At 40.0% G+C, this 26,833-nt stretch overlaps 1 protein-coding gene across 1 annotated transcript; it reads right to left on the bottom strand.

The window, feature by feature from the left end:
* Positions 1-303: 303 nt before the first annotated feature.
* LOC124405019 (dnaJ homolog subfamily C member 7) lies at positions 304-4,929 on the bottom strand. The gene is made up of 11 exons (XM_046879622.1): positions 4,681-4,929; positions 3,507-3,595; positions 3,285-3,409; positions 2,752-2,940; positions 2,495-2,613; positions 2,050-2,203; positions 1,707-1,871; positions 1,360-1,525; positions 1,109-1,255; positions 869-1,021; positions 304-639 (listed from the first exon to the last, which is right to left on the bottom strand). The coding sequence occupies exons 1-11, from the start codon at positions 4,764-4,766 to the stop codon at positions 533-535; spliced, it is 1,500 nt and encodes a 499-aa protein (XP_046735578.1). The 5' UTR covers positions 4,767-4,929; the 3' UTR covers positions 304-532.
* Between the last annotated feature and the right edge of the window lie 21,904 nt (positions 4,930-26,833).

A 26,833-nucleotide genomic window follows, 5' to 3' on the forward strand; every position in this document is an offset into this window, starting at 1 on the left:
TTTCTTCTGGTTGAGAAGAATTAACGGAAACATCTATTCATCGTATTATTCTAACGATCAAAATATTCGGTTCAAAACCGGGAGATTTGTCATGTCGAAAAAACAACTTTCCCTCACTTATAAACGAATAGTTAATAATTTCATCCGTAAGTTAGTTTTCGTCTGAAAATATTTTTTTATAATTTAACGTGCTGAGAAAAAATCGTTTTTAAACGAATTTCTTCAAATTTCTGCAAATTACCTAATAAAATCTCCAATAGGCGTAACAGGGAAAATAATTTCGTATGCTTAAAACCTCAATTGGATAGGTATGATTGAAGACATTTTATCCTGCCACATAAACAGAAGAAAAAAACATTCAGAGAAAAAATATGAAAATTTAATAACTAGTGATATAATTGAACAAGCTACTTTCGTCGAATTGAACGATACAGAAACCCAAAGATGAAATGGTTGTGGTTTTATATACAGAGGTGCATTTCATCTTGTGACGTACACATATCTATTATATAGCAGTATTACTGAATCAAAATTAGCCGAAGTGGGCAGTAAAACCGTTGGGCATACCACCTGCTTGGAACTGATAGCCACCACCATGATGTCCAAAGAAGGATTGAAACATTGCATTCGGATCCATTTCTGCAATGAAAAAAATTGCATGTTAGCATAACCAGGCTGATTACTCCGAAACTAAGCAAGATACAAAAAAACGTTTCCTACAAAATATTTAGAGTTCAAAGGGGGAAAGAAGATGAAAATATCAGATCTGTCATAAGCAGAGTCGCCAAGGTCAGGTGAAAGTCAACTTGGTTTTTTTTAATGAAATAATATATTTTTTTTGTCAGCATCATAAAATTCAAATACTCACCGTATATTCCACCCTCCATATCTTCCAAGTCATGACCATTGTCATATCGTGCACGTTTCTTGGGATCTGAAAGAATGCCGTACGCCTCGCCAACTTCTTTGAACTTTTTCTCCTGCTCTTTTTTCTCACCTTCAGAAGCATTCGCGTGTTTATCTATAAAATTTGAAACTCATTACGGAAAGTTCATCTATTAAATACTGCGGTTCAATTGCTAAAAACGAAAATGACCGTATACTTTACCTGGGTGATGTACCATGGCTCTCTTTCTATATGCTTTCTTGATATCGTCGGTTGACGCATTTTTGTCAATGCCAAGAATTTTATAGTAGTCTTTTCTTTTGGATTTTTTCAATGCAAGTTTGGCTTCCTGCAGCAATCTTTTGTTATCTGGAATTAAGTATGCGATAAGTTAAACATCTAGTTCACGGAGAAATATGCTGTGCTTATAGCAAAAATTGATTTTTCTTGTAAGCCATCTAATTTCACAGTACCTCTGCTCTTGTCCATTTTACACGCTTGTTCATAATCGCGAACAGCCTCTTCAAACTCTTCAAGTTCCATGTAGCACGCGGCTCGTTTAAGTAAAGCTTTGAGGTAACTTTCATCGAGCTTCAGTGCTTCGGTACACTCTTGTAAAGATTCTCTGAATTTTCTTAGCTGGAAACATATTTATTGTAAAATGATATGGGAATAAACTATATCATTGATGGCAAAAGTGGCAATAGACTTATGATTTACAATGCAGTATAAGAAAGAAGTACGACTGTTACGAAAAATTACACATTCCACCTAAGCAAATATTCAAATTTATATGTTTGGATAAAAATAGTATGTTTACCTTGGCATATATCAATGCTTTATTAAAGTGTAATTTAGCATTGGCTAATATGTTCTGAGGATCTATGGTTAAGGCTTGGGTATACAGATCGAATGCCTCGGCATATTTTTCCATTTTAAACGCAGTGTTACCGTCTTCTTTTTTCTGTTTCAAAGATTTTGCTCTCTGAAATATGACAAGAATTGAAAAAGTATTATAATCATTAATATGCCTTTCAAGGTGTTGTAACAATAAGAGGGAAAAGATTCAAGGGGTAAAAGATTTAAGAATATTTCATGTATGTGAGAAGATTTGTCTTCAATTCGATAGAATGGCTGAAACTGTAGTTGGATTTTGACGTTACCTTGTAAATCTCCATCGCCTTAGTATGATCAGGTGCTAGACGAAGAACTTGTTGAAAATGCATAAATGCTCGATCTACGTTGTCTTGGTAGTAAAGACACATGCCGCGTACATAAATTGCATCTACGTTCTGTTTGTTAATGTGTAAAACATCGCTAAAACAAACAATACATTATTCCTCACCATATGAACACTTGTTTTCAACACCTTTTATCTATACACTTTTTCAAAGTGTTCTAGGCTTTCAAGAAATCGGAAAAAATGCAGTTTCTTCTCAAGGTGTTGACTACATTATCCAAAAGTTGGTAAACTCAGAAGTTCTCAAGTATTATTCACAAAAATTGATATTCAGAAAACGACCGTTCCCTAAAAGACTTTGTGTTCACACGGAGGGTTAAAACGGTGAAAAAAATCCAAAACGAAAACAATGAATAAATATGACAAACTTGGATATTTCCTGTGCCTCTTGAAATCTGCCTAGAAATGCCAAGCATTCTGCTTTGCGGAGCTTGAATGTTACGCAAGAGGTGCTCACATCGCAACAGCGGTCCATGCAGTATACAACCTGTAATAAATTTAAATAAATCATAACAAGATTGAAGCTTTGAATATGAGAAATATAACAATAGAAGAAACAGTTTGGGACTGATAGAGATGGTTTAATTCTGTCAGCTCTCATTGAAGTTCTATAAATGAATCTTACTTTACGAAAATCTTTTTTTTCATAAGCCACTTCTGCTTCTTGTAAGTATTTCTCAAGGTGTTCCAAGTTTTTTTTTTCCGAAAGAATAGCACTGTTACTGGGATCCAGCTCCAACACCTTTTCCAAGGCTGCTCTAGCTCCGATGTTATCGCCGACAATCAAAGAGCATTTCATAACTCGTGGATAAGCCTGTAGGAATACTAAACATGTCACAAATATTTCAGACTTTTTTGAGGGTAACCAAAAGTTAGGAAAAGAGAAGAAAAACTGTTGAAAAAATCTGCAGCAATGTTAATTGTCAATGATAGTAAATACAAATGAAACAACATTCATACTATGTAATAGAAATGATTCTAAACAAATTCGAATAATACAAGCTGAGATATTTAGAACTTGACAAAAGGATGTTTTTTCATTCTTGTTCACCATCATGGCATAAAAAACATTGCTTTCGATTCATACCTTGGGGCGCAATTATCTTTAATAAATTAAGCTAATTTGCTGCAGATTTCATAATGTTCAGACTAATATACCTTTACAAATCCTGGATCAATGGCGATGCACTTCTTAGCATCTGCCAAGGCGTCGTGATATTTACCCAGCATCATATAACATGCAGCACGGTTTCCGTAGTATGCCGGTGAATTGGGACAGAGCTCTGTAAAATTGTAGTTCACTTGAATCATTGATCACAACATGAATTATTTATGTTCAGAGTGAACGCTTTTCCATTGGTATTATTCACAGGTACCTACCGATAACTTCAGTATAAACTGCTAAGGCCTCTGTGTATTTCTTAGTTTTGTAAAGTTGATTGCCAGTTTCTTTTTTCATTTCTGCCATACTGAAAGTAAAAAAAAATATAAACATACCTATAATGTTTATTATCAATCTTGTGCGCCTTTATCAAAGCACTAAAAGAATAGCAGTTTTCAAATTGTTCATGTATAGCAGATAATCAGGGACGGTGTATTAAAAATGAAGATTCAGCTAAAATTTGATCCAAAATTTGAAACGATAGATTACTTTAAACTCAGTTGACGAGAAATCATAAGTAAATATATATAAAATATGAACCTTTTACGCAGATAACAGATCACTGGCTTCAAACATTGGCTGGTTGAGAGCAAGCCAATTTGGTCTTGGGAAACAACAGGAGTTGCATAAATGCTAATTGTCTTAAAAAAAAAACTCCTCAGAGCTTACAAATTGAAATTGTGTCGTCATATTATAAGTCAGTGCTCAAGGAATTGAATTTAATCAAGCGATTACTGGAAAAATACGAGAACTTGCAGAACAAATACAACAGACTTTGATTATATGACTAACACTAGAAATTTGATTGACTTGGAGACAATATGGTCAGCAAAACTAGGCACTGTAACAAGGCTAAAGTTAGTAATGTCATCGAAACGAAACACCAGTGAAAAAATCATTATTGCAGTTTTTAAATTTAAAAAAAAAAAAGAAAACGAAAAATTGGTGGCTTTTTATGCATGAATATGTTTTATTTATCATGGTTTACTAAAAATCGGTCGACCCTGACGATATGAAGTATTATTTCCTAAACATGCATCATTACAGTAACATTACTAACTTCATCCTTGTGAACCATACGAGTAGTGTTCTTGATTGTGATAAAGATTGCGGTTTTAGATAAAAACAAATGTACTTGTTATAAATGAACCATATGCAAACAAAATATTGCATCATTGTGGCCTGGAGGTGATGTAAACACGGTTTTCTGTAGCCTAAGCATGCTTGTCGATGAGACGAAACGCGATCAAAAATGTCGATGAGGGTTCAAAAATCTGAAAAGACGTTTTGGGGCAAAACGATACGAATCGGGGGGGATTTGCAGGATTGTTAAAAACACTAATTGCAGAATGTTCAAAGCTCAAGAAGCGTATTTGGGGTATAACGACTCACTCCTGAGGGGTAAAGGCTTGTATTTCTTCCATAGGATCAGGATCGTCGACGGCTTCCCATTCCTCACCGTTCAGTTGTTCAGCCATATTTTATTTGTTTGCAGGCAATTTAAGTATCGAGAGTTATTCGATCGCTGCAAGTTAGATGATTTGTGAATTACAAACGGTTTCTAGATCGATGTGAACGAAACCCGTAACTCCGCAGTGCAAGACTGACAGAACAGAATGTGTGGAATGTCCCCTGGTTCGTGAACATCAAGATGGTCTGTGAGCCAAGATTTCTACCCGTTTCTACTTCCGGCATCTACTGACATGACTGTCAACTATGTGCGCATTTCCTGTTCCTAAATTCCCTAGAAATGAAACGTCATGCAGAGGCGTCATGTATAAATTATTTTTAACATGGATTCCATTATTTTTTTGATAAGCTGAAAACCATGGTTCATGCAAGTATGAGTGTATGTATCTATTGTAAATCCGGTAATACTGGAATGATAACTTGTATTGCATGGGTATACGGCTCGCCTGACGCAGAGATAGATAGGAGTTCAAATGCTGTCTCGCATGCATCGGTACAGTCTTTCAAAAAGCTTACATGCGCCACTGTAGTTGCAGCCATGCGCGATTGTCCAGCATGTGCTGAATGTCTCGCATATGAGACACATAAACTGGGCATTGAACACGGTTTTGGAGTGTGCAAATAATTAAATTATCAGAGAGTTTTAGAAAATCATAGGAGAAATCTTCGGACTATGTCAGAAAACGTCTGGTTATTATTTTTGGAGATTAAAGAGTATGGGTTTCGCAGGTATTGCAAACAGATCTAGTAATATGTATATTGATACATTCGGAAATAGGAGTGATTCAACGCAGTCCCAATGCGCTGCGAGCAACGGACCAGGAGGTACTGCCAAAGACCGGAATTCGTTTCTTTCGTCACTTTTTTGCTTGGGGTCTCGTTGACGTCACTTTGCTGCTGTTGATCCAACGCGCATTTTGGGGCCGTTTTCAGAGTTCCTTGGGATTCAAATAATCCGGAAGGGGTCGTACAAATCAATTCTAGGTCAAAGAACTTTGGGTTCTGAAAGTGAAGGAAAGAAGGAAAGCTGACCCCTTTGGATTTTTGGAGAAAATTTCGACGACTTTGAAAAGTGCTGCAATTAATTCTGTAGAGCACCATTCCGACGTAATTTTGCGAGTGAAATCGATTGAGCGCAGTCCCAATACGCTGCGAGCAACACCTGTAAAGTTACAGCCGAAAAACTCATGATTTTCGTCGTCATTTCTCTGCTGCTGGTCCTACGCTATTTTTGATGTGTTTTCTGAGTTCCTGGGCGTCGAATTAGTCTAGAAAACGTCATACGAATCGATTCCCAGACAAAAGATTTTTCGGCCAAAAAAAAACCAAGGCTAACCCCTTTGCATTTTTGGTGAAAATTTCGACGACTTTGAAAAGTGCTGCAATTAATTTTGTAGGGCACTATTTCGACGTAATTTTGCGAGAGAAATCGATTAAACGCAGTCCCAATACGCTGCGAGCAACACCTGTAAAGTTACAGCCGAAAAACTCATGATTTTCGTCGTCATTTCTCTGCTGCTGGTCCTACGCTATTTTTGATGTGTTTTCTGAGTTCCTGGGCGTCGAATTAGTCTAGAAAACGTCATACGAATCGATTCCCAGACAAAAGATTTTTCGGCCAAAAAAAAACCAAGGCTAACCCCTTTGCATTTTTGGTGAAAATTTCGACGACTTTGAAAAGTGCTGCAATTAATTTTGTAGGGCACTATTTTGACGTAATTTTGCAAGAGAAATCGATTAAACGCAGTCCCAATACGCTGCGAGCAACACCTGTAAAGTTACAGCCGAAAAACTCATGATTTTCGTCGTCATTTCTCTGCTGCTGGTCCTACGCTATTTTTGATGTGTTTTCTGAGTTCCTGGGCGTCGAATTAGTCTAGAAAACGTCATACGAATCGATTCCCAGACAAAAGATTTTTCGGCCAAAAAAAAACCAAGGCATTTTTGCATTTTTGGTGAAAATTTCGACGACTTTGAAAAGTGCTGCAATTAATTATGTAGGGCACTATTCCGACGTAATTTTGCGAGAGAAATCGATTGAACGCAGTCCCAATACGCTGCGAGCAACACCTGTAAAGTTACAGCCGAAAAACTCATGATTTTCGTCGTCATTTCTCTGCTGCTGGTCCTACGCTATTTTTGATGTGTTTTCTGAGTTCCTGGGCGCCGAATTAGTCTAGAAAACGTCATACGAATCGATTCCCAGACAAAAGATTTTTCGGCCAAAAAAAAACCAAGGCTAACCCCTTTGCATTTTTGGTGAAAATTTCGACGACTTTGAAAAGTGCTGCAATTAATTTTGTAGGGCACTATTTCGACGTAATTTTGCGAGAGAAATCGATTAAACGCAGTCCCAATACGCTGCGAGCAACACCTGTAAAGTTACAGCCGAAAAACTCATGATTTTCGTCGTCATTTCTCTGCTGCTGGTCCTACGCTATTTTTGATGTGTTTTCTGAGTTCCTGGGCGTCAAATTAGTCTAGAAAACGTCATACGAATCGATTCCCAGACAAAAGATTTTTCGGCCAAAAAAAAACCAAGGCTAACCTCTTTGCATTTTTGGTGAAAATTTCGACGACTTTGAAAAGTGCTGCAATTAATTATGTAGGGCACTATTCCGACGTAATTTTGCGAGAGAAATCGATTGAACGCAGTCCCAATACGCTGCGAGCAACACCTGTAAAGTTACAGCCGAAAAACTCATGATTTTCGTCGTCATTTCTCTGCTGCTGGTCCTACGCTATTTTTGATGTGTTTTCTGAGTTCCTGGGCGCCGAATTAGTCTAGAAAACGTCATACGAATCGATTCCCAGACAAAAGATTTTTCGGCCAAAAAAAAACCAAGGCTAACCCCTTTGCATTTTTGGTGAAAATTTCGACGACTTTGAAAAGTGCTGCAATTAATTTTGTAGGGCACTATTTCGACGTAATTTTGCGAGAGAAATCGATTAAACGCAGTCCCAATACGCTGCGAGCAACACCTGTAAAGTTACAGCCGAAAAACTCATGATTTTCGTCGTCATTTCTCTGCTGCTGGTCCTACGCTATTTTTGATGTGTTTTCTGAGTTCCTGGGCGTCGAATTAGTCTAGAAAACGTCATACGAATCGATTCCCAGACAAAAGATTTTTCGGCCAAAAAAAAACCAAGGCTAACCCCTTTGCATTTTTGGTGAAAATTTCGACGACTTTGAAAAGTGCTGCAATTAATTATGTAGGGCACTATTCCGACGTAATTTTGCGAGAGAAATCGATTGAACGCAGTCCCAATACGCTGCGAGCAACACCTGTAAAGTTACAGCCGAAAAACTCATGATTTTCGTCGTCATTTCTCTGCTGCTGGTCCTACGCTATTTTTGATGTGTTTTCTGAGTTCCTGGGCGCCGAATTAGTCTAGAAAACGTCATACGAATCGATTCCCAGTCAAAAGATTTTTCGGCCAAAAAAAAACCAAGGCTAACCCCTTTGCATTTTTGGTGAAAATTTCGACGACTTTGAAAAGTGCTGCAATTAATTTTGTAGGGCACTATTTCGACGTAATTTTGCGAGAGAAATCGATTAAACGCAGTCCCAATACGCTGCGAGCAACACCTGTAAAGTTACAGCCGAAAAACTCATGATTTTCGTCGTCATTTCTCTGCTGCTGGTCCTACGCTATTTTTGATGTGTTTTCTGAGTTCCTGGGCGCCGAATTAGTCTAGAAAATGTCATACGAATCGATTCCCAGACAAAAGATTTTTCGGCCAAAAAAAAACCAAGGCTAACCCCTTTGCATTTTTAGTGAAAATTTCGACGACTTTGAAAAGTGCTGCAATTAATTTTGTAGGGCACTATTTCGACGTAATTTTGCGAGAGAAATCGATTGAACGCAGTCCCAATACGCTGCGAGCAACACCTGTAAAGTTACAGCCGAAAAACTCATGATTTTCGTCGTCATTTCTCTGCTGCTGGTCCTACGCTATTTTTGATGTGTTTTCTGAGTTCCTGGGCGTCAAATTAGTCTAGAAAACGTCATACGAATCGATTCCCAGACAAAAGATTTTTCGGCCAAAAAAAAACCAAGGCTAACCTCTTTGCATTTTTGGTGAAAATTTCGACGACTTTGAAAAGTGCTGCAATTAATTATGTAGGGCACTATTCCGACGTAATTTTGCGAGAGAAATCGATTGAACGCAGTCCCAATACGCTGCGAGCAACACCTGTAAAGTTACAGCCGAAAAACTCATGATTTTCGTCGTCATTTCTCTGCTGCTGGTCCTACGCTATTTTTGATGTGTTTTCTGAGTTCCTGGGCGCCGAATTAGTCTAGAAAACGTCATACGAATCGATTCCCAGACAAAAGATTTTTCGGCCAAAAAAAAACCAAGGCTAACCCCTTTGCATTTTTGGTGAAAATTTCGACGACTTTGAAAAGTGCTGCAATTAATTTTGTAGGGCACTATTTCGACGTAATTTTGCGAGAGAAATCGATTAAACGCAGTCCCAATACGCTGCGAGCAACACCTGTAAAGTTACAGCCGAAAAACTCATGATTTTCGTCGTCATTTCTCTGCTGCTGGTCCTACGCTATTTTTGATGTGTTTTCTGAGTTCCTGGGCGTCGAATAAGTCTAGAAAACGTCATACGAATCGATTCCCAGACAAAAGATTTTTCGGCCAAAAAAAAACCAAGGCTAACCCCTTTGCATTTTTGGTGAAAATTTCGACGACTTTGAAAAGTGCTGCAATTAATTATGTAGGGCACTATTCCGACGTAATTTTGCGAGAGAAATCGATTGAACGCAGTCCCAATACGCTGCGAGCAACACCTGTAAAGTTACAGCCGAAAAACTCATGATTTTCGTCGTCATTTCTCTGCTGCTGGTCCTACGCTATTTTTGATGTGTTTTCTGAGTTCCTGGGCGCCGAATTAGTCTAGAAAACGTCATACGAATCGATTCCCAGACAAAAGATTTTTCGGCCAAAAAAAAACCAAGGCTAACCCCTTTGCATTTTTGGTGAAAATTTCGACGACTTTGAAAAGTGCTGCAATTAATTTTGTAGGGCACTATTTCGACGTAATTTTGCGAGAGAAATCGATTAAACGCAGTCCCAATACGCTGCGAGCAACACCTGTAAAGTTACAGCCGAAAAACTCATGATTTTCGTCGTCATTTCTCTGCTGCTGGTCCTACGCTATTTTTGATGTGTTTTCTGAGTTCCTGGGCGTCAAATTAGTCTAGAAAACGTCATACGAATCGATTCCCAGACAAAAGATTTTTCGGCCAAAAAAAAACCAAGGCTAACCTCTTTGCATTTTTGGTGAAAATTTCGACGACTTTGAAAAGTGCTGCAATTAATTATGTAGGGCACTATTCCGACGTAATTTTGCGAGAGAAATCGATTGAACGCAGTCCCAATACGCTGCGAGCAACACCTGTAAAGTTACAGCCGAAAAACTCATGATTTTCGTCGTCATTTCTCTGCTGCTGGTCCTACGCTATTTTTGATGTGTTTTCTGAGTTCCTGGGCGCCGAATTAGTCTAGAAAACGTCATACGAATCGATTCCCAGACAAAAGATTTTTCGGCCAAAAAAAAACCAAGGCTAACCCCTTTGCATTTTTGGTGAAAATTTCGACGACTTTGAAAAGTGCTGCAATTAATTTTGTAGGGCACTATTTCGACGTAATTTTGCGAGAGAAATCGATTAAACGCAGTCCCAATACGCTGCGAGCAACACCTGTAAAGTTACAGCCGAAAAACTCATGATTTTCGTCGTCATTTCTCTGCTGCTGGTCCTACGCTATTTTTGATGTGTTTTCTGAGTTCCTGGGCGTCGAATTAGTCTAGAAAACGTCATACGAATCGATTCCCAGACAAAAGATTTTTCGGCCAAAAAAAAACCAAGGCTAACCCCTTTGCATTTTTGGTGAAAATTTCGACGACTTTGAAAAGTGCTGCAATTAATTATGTAGGGCACTATTCCGACGTAATTTTGCGAGAGAAATCGATTGAACGCAGTCCCAATACGCTGCGAGCAACACCTGTAAAGTTACAGCCGAAAAACTCATGATTTTCGTCGTCATTTCTCTGCTGCTGGTCCTACGCTATTTTTGATGTGTTTTCTGAGTTCCTGGGCGCCGAATTAGTCTAGAAAACGTCATACGAATCGATTCCCAGTCAAAAGATTTTTCGGCCAAAAAAAAACCAAGGCTAACCCCTTTGCATTTTTGGTGAAAATTTCGACGACTTTGAAAAGTGCTGCAATTAATTTTGTAGGGCACTATTTCGACGTAATTTTGCGAGAGAAATCGATTAAACGCAGTCCCAATACGCTGCGAGCAACACCTGTAAAGTTACAGCCGAAAAACTCATGATTTTCGTCGTCATTTCTCTGCTGCTGGTCCTACGCTATTTTTGATGTGTTTTCTGAGTTCCTGGGCGCCGAATTAGTCTAGAAAATGTCATACGAATCGATTCCCAGACAAAAGATTTTTCGGCCAAAAAAAAACCAAGGCTAACCCCTTTGCATTTTTGGTGAAAATTTCGACGACTTTGAAAAGTGCTGCAATTAATTTTGTAGGGCACTATTTCGACGTAATTTTGCGAGAGAAATCGATTGAACGCAGTCCCAATACGCTGCGAGCAACACCTGTAAAGTTACAGCCGAAAAACTCATGATTTTCGTCGTCATTTCTCTGCTGCTGGTCCTACGCTATTTTTGATGTGTTTTCTGAGTTCCTGGGCGTCAAATTAGTCTAGAAAACGTCATACGAATCGATTCCCAGACAAAAGATTTTTCGGCCAAAAAAAAACCAAGGCTAACCTCTTTGCATTTTTGGTGAAAATTTCGACGACTTTGAAAAGTGCTGCAATTAATTATGTAGGGCACTATTCCGACGTAATTTTGCGAGAGAAATCGATTGAACGCAGTCCCAATACGCTGCGAGCAACACCTGTAAAGTTACAGCCGAAAAACTCATGATTTTCGTCGTCATTTCTCTGCTGCTGGTCCTACGCTATTTTTGATGTGTTTTCTGAGTTCCTGGGCGCCGAATTAGTCTAGAAAACGTCATACGAATCGATTCCCAGACAAAAGATTTTTCGGCCAAAAAAAAACCAAGGCTAACCCCTTTGCATTTTTGGTGAAAATTTCGACGACTTTGAAAAGTGCTGCAATTAATTTTGTAGGGCACTATTTCGACGTAATTTTGCGAGAGAAATCGATTAAACGCAGTCCCAATACGCTGCGAGCAACACCTGTAAAGTTACAGCCGAAAAACTCATGATTTTCGTCGTCATTTCTCTGCTGCTGGTCCTACGCTATTTTTGATGTGTTTTCTGAGTTCCTGGGCGTCGAATTAGTCTAGAAAACGTCATACGAATCGATTCCCAGACAAAAGATTTTTCGGCCAAAAAAAAACCAAGGCTAACCCCTTTGCATTTTTGGTGAAAATTTCGACGACTTTGAAAAGTGCTGCAATTAATTATGTAGGGCACTATTCCGACGTAATTTTGCGAGAGAAATCGATTGAACGCAGTCCCAATACGCTGCGAGCAACACCTGTAAAGTTACAGCCGAAAAACTCATGATTTTCGTCGTCATTTCTCTGCTGCTGGTCCTACGCTATTTTTGATGTGTTTTCTGAGTTCCTGGGCGCCGAATTAGTCTAGAAAACGTCATACGAATCGATTCCCAGTCAAAAGATTTTTCGGCCAAAAAAAAACCAAGGCTAACCCCTTTGCATTTTTGGTGAAAATTTCGACGACTTTGAAAAGTGCTGCAATTAATTTTGTAGGGCACTATTTCGACGTAATTTTGCGAGAGAAATCGATTAAACGCAGTCCCAATACGCTGCGAGCAACACCTGTAAAGTTACAGCCGAAAAACTCATGATTTTCGTCGTCATTTCTCTGCTGCTGGTCCTACGCTATTTTTGATGTGTTTTCTGAGTTCCTGGGCGTCAAATTAGTCTAGAAAACGTCATACGAATCGATTCCCAGACAAAAGATTTTTCGGCCAAAAAAAAACCAAGGCTAACCTCTTTGCATTTTTGGTGAAAATTTCGACGACTTTGAAAAGTGCTGCAATTAATTATGTAGGGCACTATTCCGACGTAATTTTGCGAGAGAAATCGATTGAACGCAGTCCCAATACGCTGCGAGCAACACCTGTAAAGTTACAGCCGAAAAACTCATGATTTTCGTCGTCATTTCTCTGCTGCTGGTCCTACGCTATTTTTGATGTGTTTTCTGAGTTCCTGGGCGCCGAATTAGTCTAGAAAACGTCATACGAATCGATTCCCAGACAAAAGATTTTTCGGCCAAAAAAAAACCAAGGCTAACCCCTTTGCATTTTTGGTGAAAATTTCGACGACTTTGAAAAGTGCTGCAATTAATTTTGTAGGGCACTATTTCGACGTAATTTTGCGAGAGAAATCGATTAAACGCAGTCCCAATACGCTGCGAGCAACACCTGTAAAGTTACAGCCGAAAAACTCATGATTTTCGTCGTCATTTCTCTGCTGCTGGTCCTACGCTATTTTTGATGTGTTTTCTGAGTTCCTGGGCGTCGAATTAGTCTAGAAAACGTCATACGAATCGATTCCCAGACAAAAGATTTTTCGGCCAAAAAAAAACCAAGGCTAACCCCTTTGCATTTTTGGTGAAAATTTCGACGACTTTGAAAAGTGCTGCAATTAATTATGTAGGGCACTATTCCGACGTAATTTTGCGAGAGAAATCGATTGAACGCAGTCCCAATACGCTGCGAGCAACACCTGTAAAGTTACAGCCGAAAAACTCATGATTTTCGTCGTCATTTCTCTGCTGCTGGTCCTACGCTATTTTTGATGTGTTTTCTGAGTTCCTGGGCGCCGAATTAGTCTAGAAAACGTCATACGAATCGATTCCCAGTCAAAAGATTTTTCGGCCAAAAAAAAACCAAGGCTAACCCCTTTGCATTTTTGGTGAAAATTTCGACGACTTTGAAAAGTGCTGCAATTAATTTTGTAGGGCACTATTTCGACGTAATTTTGCGAGAGAAATCGATTAAACGCAGTCCCAATACGCTGCGAGCAACACCTGTAAAGTTACAGCCGAAAAACTCATGATTTTCGTCGTCATTTCTCTGCTGCTGGTCCTACGCTATTTTTGATGTGTTTTCTGAGTTCCTGGGCGTCAAATTAGTCTAGAAAACGTCATACGAATCGATTCCCAGACAAAAGATTTTTCGGCCAAAAAAAAACCAAGGCTAACCTCTTTGCATTTTTGGTGAAAATTTCGACGACTTTGAAAAGTGCTGCAATTAATTATGTAGGGCACTATTCCGACGTAATTTTGCGAGAGAAATCGATTGAACGCAGTCCCAATACGCTGCGAGCAACACCTGTAAAGTTACAGCCGAAAAACTCATGATTTTCGTCGTCATTTCTCTGCTGCTCGTCCTACGCTATTTTTGATGTGTTTTCTGAGTTCCTGGGCGCCGAATTAGTCTAGAAAACGTCATACGAATCGATTCCCAGACAAAAGATTTTTCGGCCAAAAAAAAACCAAGGCTAACCCCTTTGCATTTTTGGTGAAAATTTCGACGACTTTGAAAAGTGCTGCAATTAATTTTGTAGGGCACTATTTCGACGTAATTTTGCGAGAGAAATCGATTAAACGCAGTCCCAATACGCTGCGAGCAACACCTGTAAAGTTACAGCCGAAAAACTCATGATTTTCGTCGTCATTTCTCTGCTGCTGGTCCTACGCTATTTTTGATGTGTTTTCTGAGTTCCTGGGCGTCGAATTAGTCTAGAAAACGTCATACGAATCGATTCCCAGACAAAAGATTTTTCGGCCAAAAAAAAACCAAGGCTAACCCCTTTGCATTTTTGGTGAAAATTTCGACGACTTTGAAAAGTGCTGCAATTAATTATGTGGGGCACTATTCCGACGTAATTTTGCGAGAGAAATCGATTGAACGCAGTCCCAATACGCTGCGAGCAACACCTGTAAAGTTACAGCCGAAAAACTCATGATTTTCGTCGTCATTTCTCTGCTGCTGGTCCTACGCTATTTTTGATGTGTTTTCTGAGTTCCTGGGCGTCGAATTAGTCTAGAAAACGTCATACGAATCGATTCCCAGACAAAAGATTTTTCGGCCAAAAAAAAACCAAGGCTAACCCCTTTGCATTTTTGGTGAAAATTTCGACGACTTTGAAAAGTGCTGCAATTAATTTTGTAGGGCACTATTTCGACGTAATTTTGCGAGAGAAATCGATTAAACGCAGTCCCAATACGCTGCGGGCAACACATGTAAAGTTACAGCCGAAAAACTCATGATTTTCGTCGTCATTTCTCTGCTGCTGGTCCTACGCTATTTTTGATGTGTTTTCTGAGTTCCTGGGCGTCGAATAAGTCTAGAAAACGTCATACGAATCGATTCCCAGACAAAAGATTTTTCGGCCAAAAAAAAACCAAGGCTAACCCCTTTGCATTTTTGGTGAAAATTTCGACGACTTTGAAAAGTGCTGCAATTAATTTTGTAGGGCACTATTTCGACGTCATTTTGCGAGAGAAATCGATTAAACGCAGTCCCAATACGCTGCGAGCAACACCTGTAAAGTTACAGCCGAAAAACTCATGATTTTCGTCGTCATTTCTCTGCTGCTGGTCCTACGCTATTTTTGATGTGTTTTCTGAGTTCCTGGGCGCCGAATTAGTCTAGAAAACGTCATACGAATCGATTCCCAGACAAAAGATTTTTCGGCCAAAAAAAAACCAAGGCTAACCCCTTTGCATTTTTGGTGAAAATTTCGACGACTTTGAAAAGTGCTGCAATTAATTTTGTAGGGCACTATTTCGACGTAATTTTGCGAGAGAAATCGATTAAACGCAGTCCCAATACGCTGCGAGCAACACCTGTAAAGTTACAGCCGAAAAACTCATGATTTTCGTCGTCATTTCTCTGCTGCTGGTCCTACGCTATTTTTGATGTGTTTTCTGAGTTCCTGGGCGTCGAATTAGTCTAGAAAACGTCATACGAATCGATTCCCAGACAAAAGATTTTTCGGCCAAAAAAAAACCAAGGCTAACCCCTTTGCATTTTTGGTGAAAATTTCGACGACTTTGAAAAGTGCTGCAATTAATTATGTAGGGCACTATTCCGACGTAATTTTGCGAGAGAAATCGATTGAACGCAGTCCCAATACGCTGCGAGCAACACCTGTAAAGTTACAGCCGAAAAACTCATGATTTTCGTCGTCATTTCTCTGCTGCTGGTCCTACGCTATTTTTGATGTGTTTTCTGAGTTCCTGGGCGTCGAATTAGTCTAGAAAACGTCATACGAATCGATTCCCAGACAAAAGATTTTTCGGCCAAAAAAAAACCAAGGCTAACCCCTTTGCATTTTTGGTGAAAATTTCGACGACTTTGAAAAGTGCTGCAATTAATTTTGTAGGGCACTATTTCGACGTAATTTTGCGAGAGAAATCGATTGAACGCAGTCCCAATACGCTGCGGGCAACACCTGTAAAGTTACAGCCGAAAAACTCATGATTTTCGTCGTCATTTCTCTGCTGCTGGTCCTACGCTATTTTTGATGTGTTTTCTGAGTTCCTGGGCGTCGAATTAGTCTAGAAAACGTCATACGAATCGATTCCCAGACAAAAGATTTTTCGGCCAAAAAAAAACCAAGGCTAACCCCTTTGCATTTTTGGTGAAAATTTCGACGACTTTGAAAAGTGCTGCAATTAATTATGTAGGGCACTATTCCGACGTAATTTTGCGAGAGAAATCGATTGAACGCAGTCCCAATACGCTGCGAGCAACACCTGTAAAGTTACAGCCGAAAAACTCATGATTTTCGTCGTCATTTCTCTGCTGCTGGTCCTACGCTATTTTTGATGTGTTTTCTGAGTTCCTGGGCGCCGAATTAGTCTAGAAAACGTCATACGAATCGATTCCCAGACAAAAGATTTTTCGGCCAAAAAAAAACCAAGGCTAACCCCTTTGCATTTTTGGTGAAAATTTCGACGACTTTGAAAAGTGCTGCAATTAATTTTGTAGGGCACTATTTCGACGTAATTTTGCGAGAGGAATCGATTAAACGCGATCCCAATGCGCTGCGAGCAACACCTGTAAAGTTACAGCCGAAAAACTCATGATTTTCGTCGTCATTTCTCTGCTGCTGGTCCTACGCTATTTTTGATGTGTTTTCTGAGTTCCTGGGCGTCGAATAAGTCTAGAAAACGTCATACGAATCGATTCCCAGACAAAAGATTTTTCGGCCAAAAAAAAACCAAGGCTAACCCCTTTGCATTTTTGGTGAAAATTTCGACGACTTTGAAAAGTGCTGCAATTAATTTTGTAGGGCACTATTTCGACGTCATTTTGCGAGAGAAATCGATTAAACGCAGTCCCAATACGCTGCGAGCAACACCTGTAAAGTTACAGCCGAAAAACTCATGATTTTCGTCGTCATTTCTCTGCTGCTGGTCCTACGCTATTTTTGATGTGTTTTCTGAGTTCCTGGGCGTCGAATAAGTCTAGAAAACGTCATACGAATCGATTCCCAGACAAAAGATTTTTCGGCCAAAAAAAAACCAAGGCTAACCCCTTTGCATTTTTGGTGAAAATTTCGACGACTTTGAAAAGTGCTGCAATTAATTTTGTAGGGCACTATTTCGACGTAATTTTGCGAGAGAAATCGATTAAACGCAGTCCCAATACGCTGCGAGCAACACCTGTAAAGTTACAGCCGAAAAACTCATGATTTTCGTCGTCATTTCTCTGCTGCTGGTCCTACGCTATTTTTGATGTGTTTTCTGAGTTCCTGGGCGTCAAATTAGTCTAGAAAACGTCATACGAATCGATTCCCAGACAAAAGATTTTTCGGCCAAAAAAAAACCAAGGCTAACCTCTTTGCATTTTTGGTGAAAATTTCGACGACTTTGAAAAGTGCTGCAATTAATTATGTAGGGCACTATTTCGACGTAATTTTGCGAGAGAAATCGATTGAACGCAGTCCCAATACGCTGCGAGCAACACCTGTAAAGTTACAGCCGAAAAACTCATGATTTTCGTCGTCATTTCTCTGCTACTGGTCCTACGCTATTTTTGATGTGTTTTCTGAGTTCCTGGGCGTCGAATTAGTCTAGAAAACGTCATATGAATCGATTCCCAGACAAAAGATTTTTCGGCCAAAAAAAAACCAAGGCTAACCCCTTTGCATTTTTGGTGAAAATTTCGACGACTTTGAAAAGTGCTGCAATTAATTTTGTAGGGCACTATTTCGACGTAATTTTGCGAGAGAAATCGATTAAACGCAGTCCCAATACGCTGCGAGCAACACCTGTAAAGTTACAGCCGAAAAACTCATGATTTTCGTCGTCATTTCTCTGCTGCTGGTCCTACGCTATTTTTGATGTGTTTTCTGAGTTCCTGGGCGTCGAATTAGTCTAGAAAACGTCATACGAATCGATTCCCAGACAAAAGATTTTTCGGCCAAAAAAAAACCAAGGCTAACCCCTTTGCATTTTTGGTGAAAATTTCGACGACTTTGAAAAGTGCTGCAATTAATTTTGTAGGGCACTATTTCGACGTAATTTTGCGAGAGAAATCGATTAAACGCAGTCCCAATACGCTGCGAGCAACAACTGTAAAGTTACAGCCGAAAAACTCATGATTTTCGTCGTCATTTCTCTGCTGCTGGTCCTACGCTATTTTTGATGTGTTTTCTGAGTTCCTGGGCGTCGAATTAGTCTAGAAAACGTCATACGAATCGATTCCCAGACAAAAGATTTTTCGGCCAAAAAAAAACCAAGGCTAACCCCTTTGCATTTTTGGTGAAAATTTCGACGACTTTGAAAAGTGCTGCAATTAATTATGTAGGGCACTATTCCGACGTAATTTTGCGAGAGAAATCGATTGAACGCAGTCCCAATACGCTGCGAGCAACACCTGTAAAGTTACAGCCGAAAAACTCATGATTTTCGTCGTCATTTCTCTGCTGCTGGTCCTACGCTATTTTTGATGTGTTTTCTGAGTTCCTGGGCGCCGAATTAGTCAAGAAAACGTCATACAAATCGATTCCCAGTCAAAAGATTTTTCGGCCAAAAAAAAACCAAGGCTAACCCCTTTGCATTTTTGGTGAAAATTTCGACGACTTTGAAAAGTGCTGCAATTAATTTTGTAGGGCACTATTTCGACGTAATTTTGCGAGAGGAATCGATTGAACGCAGTCCCAATACGCTGCGAGCAACACCTGTAAAGTTACAGCCGAAAAACTCATGATTTTCGTCGTCATTTCTCTGCTGCTGGTCCTACGCTATTTTTGATGTGTTTTCTGAGTTCCTGGGCGTCGAATTAGTCTAGAAAACGTCATACGAATCGATTCCCAGACAAAAGATTTTTCGGCCAAAAAAAAACCAAGGCTAACCCCTTTGCATTTTTGGTGAAAATTTCGACGACTTTGAAAAGTGCTGCAATTAATTTTGTAGGGCACTATTTCGACGTAATTTTGCGAGAGGAATCGATTAAACGCAGTCCCAATACGCTGCGAGCAACACCTGTAAAGTTACAGCCGAAAAACTCATGATTTTCGTCGTCATTTCTCTGCTGCTGGTCCTACGCTATTTTTGATGTGTTTTCTGAGTTCCTGGGCGTCGAATTAGTCTAGAAAACGTCATACGAATCGATTCCCAGACAAAAGATTTTTCGGCCAAAAAAAAACCAAGGCTAACCCCTTTGCATTTTTGGTGAAAATTTCGACGACTTTGAAAAGTGCTGCAATTAATTATGTAGGGCACTATTCCGACGTAATTTTGCGAGAGAAATCGATTGAACGCAGTCCCAATACGCTGCGAGCAACACCTGTAAAGTTACAGCCGAAAAACTCATGATTTTCGTCGTCATTTCTCTGCTGCTGGTCCTACGCTATTTTTGATGTGTTTTCTGAGTTCCTGGGCGCCGAATTAGTCTAGAAAACGTCATACGAATCGATTCCCAGACAAAAGATTTTTCGGCCAAAAAAAAACCAAGGCTAACCCCTTTGCATTTTTGGTGAAAATTTCGACGACTTTGAAAAGTGCTGCAATTAATTATGTAGGGCACTATTCCGACGTAATTTTGCGAGAGAAATCGATTGAACGCAGTCCCAATACGCTGCGAGCAACACCTGTAAAGTTACAGCCGAAAAACTCATGATTTTCGTCGTCATTTCTCTGCTGCTGGTCCTACGCTATTTTTGATGTGTTTTCTGAGTTCCTGGGCGCCGAATTAGTCTAGAAAACGTCATACGAATCGATTCCCAGTCAAAAGATTTTTCGGCCAAAAAAAAACCAAGGCTAACCCCTTTGCATTTTTGGTGAAAATTTCGACGACTTTGAAAAGTGCTGCAATTAATTTTGTAGGGCACTATTTCGACGTAATTTTGCGAGAGAAATCGATTAAACGCAGTCCCAATACGCTGCGAGCAACACCTGTAAAGTTACAGCCGAAAAACTCATGATTTTCGTCGTCATTTCTCTGCTGCTGGTCCTCCGCTATTTTTGATGTGTTTTCTGAGTTCCTGGGCGTCAAATTAGTCTAGAAAACGTCATACGAATCGATTCCCAGACAAAAGATTTTTCGGCCAAAAAAAAACCAAGGCTAACCTCTTTGCATTTTTGGTGAAAATTTCGACGACTTTGAAAAGTGCTGCAATTAATTATGTAGGGCACTATTCCGACGTAATTTTGCGAGAGAAATCGATTGAACGCAGTCCCAATACGCTGCGAGCAACACCTGTAAAGTTACAGCCGAAAAACTCATGATTTTCGTCGTCATTTCTCTGCTGCTCGTCCTACGCTATTTTTGATGTGTTTTCTGAGTTCCTGGGCGCCGAATTAGTCTAGAAAACGTCATACGAATCGATTCCCAGACAAAAGATTTTTCGGCCAAAAAAAAACCAAGGCTAACCCCTTTGCATTTTTGGTGAAAATTTCGACGACTTTGAAAAGTGCTGCAATTAATTTTGTAGGGCACTATTTCGACGTAATTTTGCGAGAGAAATCGATTAAACGCAGTCCCAATACGCTGCGAGCAACACCTGTAAAGTTACAGCCGAAAAACTCATGATTTTCGTCGTCATTTCTCTGCTGCTGGTCCTACGCTATTTTTGATGTGTTTTCTGAGTTCCTGGGCGTCGAATTAGTCTAGAAAACGTCATACGAATCGATTCCCAGACAAAAGATTTTTCGGCCAAAAAAAAACCAAGGCTAACCCCTTTGCATTTTTGGTGAAAATTTCGACGACTTTGAAAAGTGCTGCAATTAATTATGTAGGGCACTATTCCGACGTAATTTTGCGAGAGAAATCGATTGAACGCAGTCCCAATACGCTGCGAGCAACACCTGTAAAGTTACAGCCGAAAAACTCATGATTTTCGTCGTCATTTCTCTGCTGCTGGTCCTACGCTATTTTTGATGTGTTTTCTGAGTTCCTGGGCGTCGAATTAGTCTAGAAAACGTCATACGAATCGATTCCCAGACAAAAGATTTTTCGGCCAAAAAAAAACCAAGGCTAACCCCTTTGCATTTTTGGTGAAAATTTCGACGACTTTGAAAAGTGCTGCAATTAATTTTGTAGGGCACTATTTCGACGTAATTTTGCGAGAGAAATCGATTGAACGCAGTCCCAATACGCTGCGGGCAACACATGTAAAGTTACAGCCGAAAAACTCATGATTTTCGTCGTCATTTCTCTGCTGCTGGTCCTACGCTATTTTTGATGTGTTTTCTGAGTTCCTGGGCGTCGAATTAGTCTAGAAAACGTCATACGAATCGATTCCCAGACAAAAGATTTTTCGGCCAAAAAAAAACCAAGGCTAACCCCTTTGCATTTTTGGTGAAAATTTCGACGACTTTGAAAAGTGCTGCAATTAATTATGTGGGGCACTATTCCGACGTAATTTTGCGAGAGAAATCGATTGAACGCAGTCCCAATACGCTGCGAGCAACACCTGTAAAGTTACAGCCGAAAAACTCATGATTTTCGTCGTCATTTCTCTGCTGCTGGTCCTACGCTATTTTTGATGTGTTTTCTGAGTTCCTGGGCGTCGAATTAGTCTAGAAAACGTCATACGAATCGATTCCCAGACAAAAGATTTTTCGGCCAAAAAAAAACCAAGGCTAACCCCTTTGCATTTTTGGTGAAAATTTCGACGACTTTGAAAAGTGCTGCAATTAATTTTGTAGGGCACTATTTCGACGTAATTTTGCGAGAGAAATCGATTAAACGCAGTCCCAATACGCTGCGGGCAACACATGTAAAGTTACAGCCGAAAAACTCATGATTTTCGTCGTCATTTCTCTGCTGCTGGTCCTACGCTATTTTTGATGTGTTTTCTGAGTTCCTGGGCGTCGAATAAGTCTAGAAAACGTCATACGAATCGATTCCCAGACAAAAGATTTTTCGGCCAAAAAAAAACCAAGGCTAACCCCTTTGCATTTTTGGTGAAAATTTCGACGACTTTGAAAAGTGCTGCAATTAATTTTGTAGGGCACTATTTCGACGTCATTTTGCGAGAGAAATCGATTAAACGCAGTCCCAATACGCTGCGAGCAACACCTGTAAAGTTACAGCCGAAAAACTCATGATTTTCGTCGTCATTTCTCTGCTGCTGGTCCTACGCTATTTTTGATGTGTTTTCTGAGTTCCTGGGCGCCGAATTAGTCTAGAAAACGTCATACGAATCGATTCCCAGACAAAAGATTTTTCGGCCAAAAAAAAACCAAGGCTAACCCCTTTGCATTTTTGGTGAAAATTTCGACGACTTTGAAAAGTGCTGCAATTAATTTTGTAGGGCACTATTTCGACGTAATTTTGCGAGAGAAATCGATTAAACGCAGTCCCAATACGCTGCGAGCAACACCTGTAAAGTTACAGCCGAAAAACTCATGATTTTCGTCGTCATTTCTCTGCTGCTGGTCCTACGCTATTTTTGATGTGTTTTCTGAGTTCCTGGGCGTCGAATTAGTCTAGAAAACGTCATACGAATCGATTCCCAGACAAAAGATTTTTCGGCCAAAAAAAAACCAAGGCTAACCCCTTTGCATTTTTGGTGAAAATTTCGACGACTTTGAAAAGTGCTGCAATTAATTATGTAGGGCACTATTCCGACGTAATTTTGCGAGAGAAATCGATTGAACGCAGTCCCAATACGCTGCGAGCAACACCTGTAAAGTTACAGCCGAAAAACTCATGATTTTCGTCGTCATTTCTCTGCTGCTGGTCCTACGCTATTTTTGATGTGTTTTCTGAGTTCCTGGGCGTCGAATTAGTCTAGAAAACGTCATACGAATCGATTCCCAGACAAAAGATTTTTCGGCCAAAAAAAAACCAAGGCTAACCCCTTTGCATTTTTGGTGAAAATTTCGACGACTTTGAAAAGTGCTGCAATTAATTTTGTAGGGCACTATTTCGACGTAATTTTGCGAGAGAAATCGATTGAACGCAGTCCCAATACGCTGCGGGCAACACCTGTAAAGTTACAGCCGAAAAACTCATGATTTTCGTCGTCATTTCTCTGCTGCTGGTCCTACGCTATTTTTGATGTGTTTTCTGAGTTCCTGGGCGTCGAATTAGTCTAGAAAACGTCATACGAATCGATTCCCAGACAAAAGATTTTTCGGCCAAAAAAAAACCAAGGCTAACCCCTTTGCATTTTTGGTGAAAATTTCGACGACTTTGAAAAGTGCTGCAATTAATTATGTAGGGCACTATTCCGACGTAATTTTGCGAGAGAAATCGATTGAACGCAGTCCCAATACGCTGCGAGCAACACCTGTAAAGTTACAGCCGAAAAACTCATGATTTTCGTCGTCATTTCTCTGCTGCTGGTCCTACGCTATTTTTGATGTGTTTTCTGAGTTCCTGGGCGCCGAATTAGTCTAGAAAACGTCATACGAATCGATTCCCAGACAAAAGATTTTTCGGCCAAAAAAAAACCAAGGCTAACCCGTTTGCATTTTTGGTGAAAATTTCGACGACTTTGAAAAGTGCTGCAATTAATTTTGTAGGGCACTATTTCGACGTAATTTTGCGAGAGGAATCGATTAAACGCGATCCCAATGCGCTGCGAGCAACACCTGTAAAGTTACAGCCGAAAAACTCATGATTTTCGTCGTCATTTCTCTGCTGCTGGTCCTACGCTATTTTTGATGTGTTTTCTGAGTTCCTGGGCGTCGAATAAGTCTAGAAAACGTCATACGAATCGATTCCCAGACAAAAGATTTTTCGGCCAAAAAAAAACCAAGGCTAACCCCTTTGCATTTTTGGTGAAAATTTCGACGACTTTGAAAAGTGCTGCAATTAATTTTGTAGGGCACTATTTCGACGTCATTTTGCGAGAGAAATCGATTAAACGCAGTCCCAATACGCTGCGAGCAACACCTGTAAAGTTACAGCCGAAAAACTCATGATTTTCGTCGTCATTTCTCTGCTGCTGGTCCTACGCTATTTTTGATGTGTTTTCTGAGTTCCTGGGCGTCGAATAAGTCTAGAAAACGTCATACGAATCGATTCCCAGACAAAAGATTTTTCGGCCAAAAAAAAACCAAGGCTAACCCCTTTGCATTTTTGGTGAAAATTTCGACGACTTCGAAAAGTGCTGCAATTAATTTTGTAGGGCACTATTTCGACGTAATTTTGCGAGAGAAATCGATTAAACGCAGTCCCAATACGCTGCGAGCAACACCTGTAAAGTTACAGCCGAAAAACTCATGATTTTCGTCGTCATTTCTCTGCTGCTGGTCCTACGCTATTTTTGATGTGTTTTCTGAGTTCCTGGGCGTCAAATTAGTCTAGAAAACGTCATACGAATCGATTCCCAGACAAAAGATTTTTCGGCCAAAAAAAAACCAAGGCTAACCTCTTTGCATTTTTGGTGAAAATTTCGACGACTTTGAAAAGTGCTGCAATTAATTATGTAGGGCACTATTTCGACGTAATTTTGCGAGAGAAATCGATTGAACGCAGTCCCAATACGCTGCGAGCAACACCTGTAAAGTTACAGCCGAAAAACTCATGATTTTCGTCGTCATTTCTCTGCTACTGGTCCTACGCTATTTTTGATGTGTTTTCTGAGTTCCTGGGCGTCGAATTAGTCTAGAAAACGTCATATGAATCGATTCCCAGACAAAAGATTTTTCGGCCAAAAAAAAACCAAGGCTAACCCCTTTGCATTTTTGGTGAAAATTTCGACGACTTTGAAAAGTGCTGCAATTAATTTTGTAGGGCACTATTTCGACGTAATTTTGCGAGAGAAATCGATTAAACGCAGTCCCAATACGCTGCGAGCAACACCTGTAAAGTTACAGCCGAAAAACTCATGATTTTCGTCGTCATTTCTCTGCTGCTGGTCCTACGCTATTTTTGATGTGTTTTCTGAGTTCCTGGGCGTCGAATTAGTCTAGAAAACGTCATACGAATCGATTCCCAGACAAAAGATTTTTCGGCCAAAAAAAAACCAAGGCTAACCCCTTTGCATTTTTGGTGAAAATTTCGACGACTTTGAAAAGTGCTGCAATTAATTTTGTAGGGCACTATTTCGACGTAATTTTGCGAGAGAAATCGATTAAACGCAGTCCCAATACGCTGCGAGCAACAACTGTAAAGTTACAGCCGAAAAACTCATGATTTTCGTCGTCATTTCTCTGCTGCTGGTCCTACGCTATTTTTGATGTGTTTTCTGAGTTCCTGGGCGTCGAATTAGTCTAGAAAACGTCATACGAATCGATTCCCAGACAAAAGATTTTTCGGCCAAAAAAAAACCAAGGCTAACCCCTTTGCATTTTTGGTGAAAATTTCGACGACTTGAAAAAGTGCTGCAATTAATTATGTAGGGCACTATTCCGACGTAATTTTGCGAGAGAAATCGATTGAACGCAGTCCCAATACGCTGCGAGCAACACCTGTAAAGTTACAGCCGAAAAACTCATGATTTTCGTCGTCATTTCTCTGCTGCTGGTCCTACGCTATTTTTGATGTGTTTTCTGAGTTCCTGGGCGCCGAATTAGTCAAGAAAACGTCATACAAATCGATTCCCAGTCAAAAGATTTTTCGGCCAAAAAAAAACCAAGGCTAACCCCTTTGCATTTTTGGTGAAAATTTCGACGACTTTGAAAAGTGCTGCAATTAATTTTGTAGGGCACTATTTCGACGTAATTTTGCGAGAGGAATCGATTGAACGCAGTCCCAATACGCTGCGAGCAACACCTGTAAAGTTACAGCCGAAAAACTCATGATTTTCGTCGTCATTTCTCTGCTGCTGGTCCTACGCTATTTTTGATGTGTTTTCTGAGTTCCTGGGCGTCGAATTAGTCTAGAAAACGTCATACGAATCGATTCCCAGACAAAAGATTTTTCGGCCAAAAAAAAACCAAGGCTAACCCCTTTGCATTTTTGGTGAAAATTTCGACGACTTTGAAAAGTGCTGCAATTAATTTTGTAGGGCACTATTTCGACGTAATTTTGCGAGAGGAATCGATTAAACGCAGTCCCAATACGCTGCGAGCAACACCTGTAAAGTTACAGCCGAAAAACTCATGATTTTCGTCGTCATTTCTCTGCTGCTGGTCCTACGCTATTTTTGATGTGTTTTCTGAGTTCCTGGGCGTCGAATTAGTCTAGAAAACGTCATACGAATCGATTCCCAGACAAAAGATTTTTCGGCCAAAAAAAAACCAAGGCTAACCCCTTTGCATTTTTGGTGAAAATTTCGACGACTTTGAAAAGTGCTGCAATTAATTATGTAGGGCACTATTCCGACGTAATTTTGCGAGAGAAATCGATTGAACGCAGTCCCAATACGCTGCGAGCAACACCTGTAAAGTTACAGCCGAAAAACTCATGATTTTCGTCGTCATTTCTCTGCTGCTGGTCCTACGCTATTTTTGATGTGTTTTCTGAGTTCCTGGGCGCCGAATTAGTCTAGAAAACGTCATACGAATCGATTCCCAGACAAAAGATTTTTCGGCCAAAAAAAAACCAAGGCTAACCCCTTTGCATTTTTGGTGAAAATTTCGACGACTTTGAAAAGTGCTGCAATTAATTATGTAGGGCACTATTC

The sequence above is a fragment of the Diprion similis genome, chromosome 3, assembly GCF_021155765.1.
Source record: "Diprion similis isolate iyDipSimi1 chromosome 3, iyDipSimi1.1, whole genome shotgun sequence".
NCBI classification, from domain to species: domain Eukaryota; kingdom Metazoa; phylum Arthropoda; class Insecta; order Hymenoptera; family Diprionidae; genus Diprion; species Diprion similis.

Coding starts and splice junctions, on each gene's coding strand:
- LOC124405019 (XM_046879622.1), bottom strand. CDS start 4,766: ATGGCTGAACAACTGAACGGTGAGGAATGGGAAGCCGTCGACGATCCT. Junction 1,872..2,049: donor AGGCGATGGAGATTTACAAG/GTAACGTCAAAA, acceptor GTCATATTTCAG/AGAGCAAAATCTTTGAAACA. Junction 1,022..1,108: donor AGCCATGGTACATCACCCAG/GTAAAGTATACG, acceptor CAAATTTTATAG/ATAAACACGCGAATGCTTCT.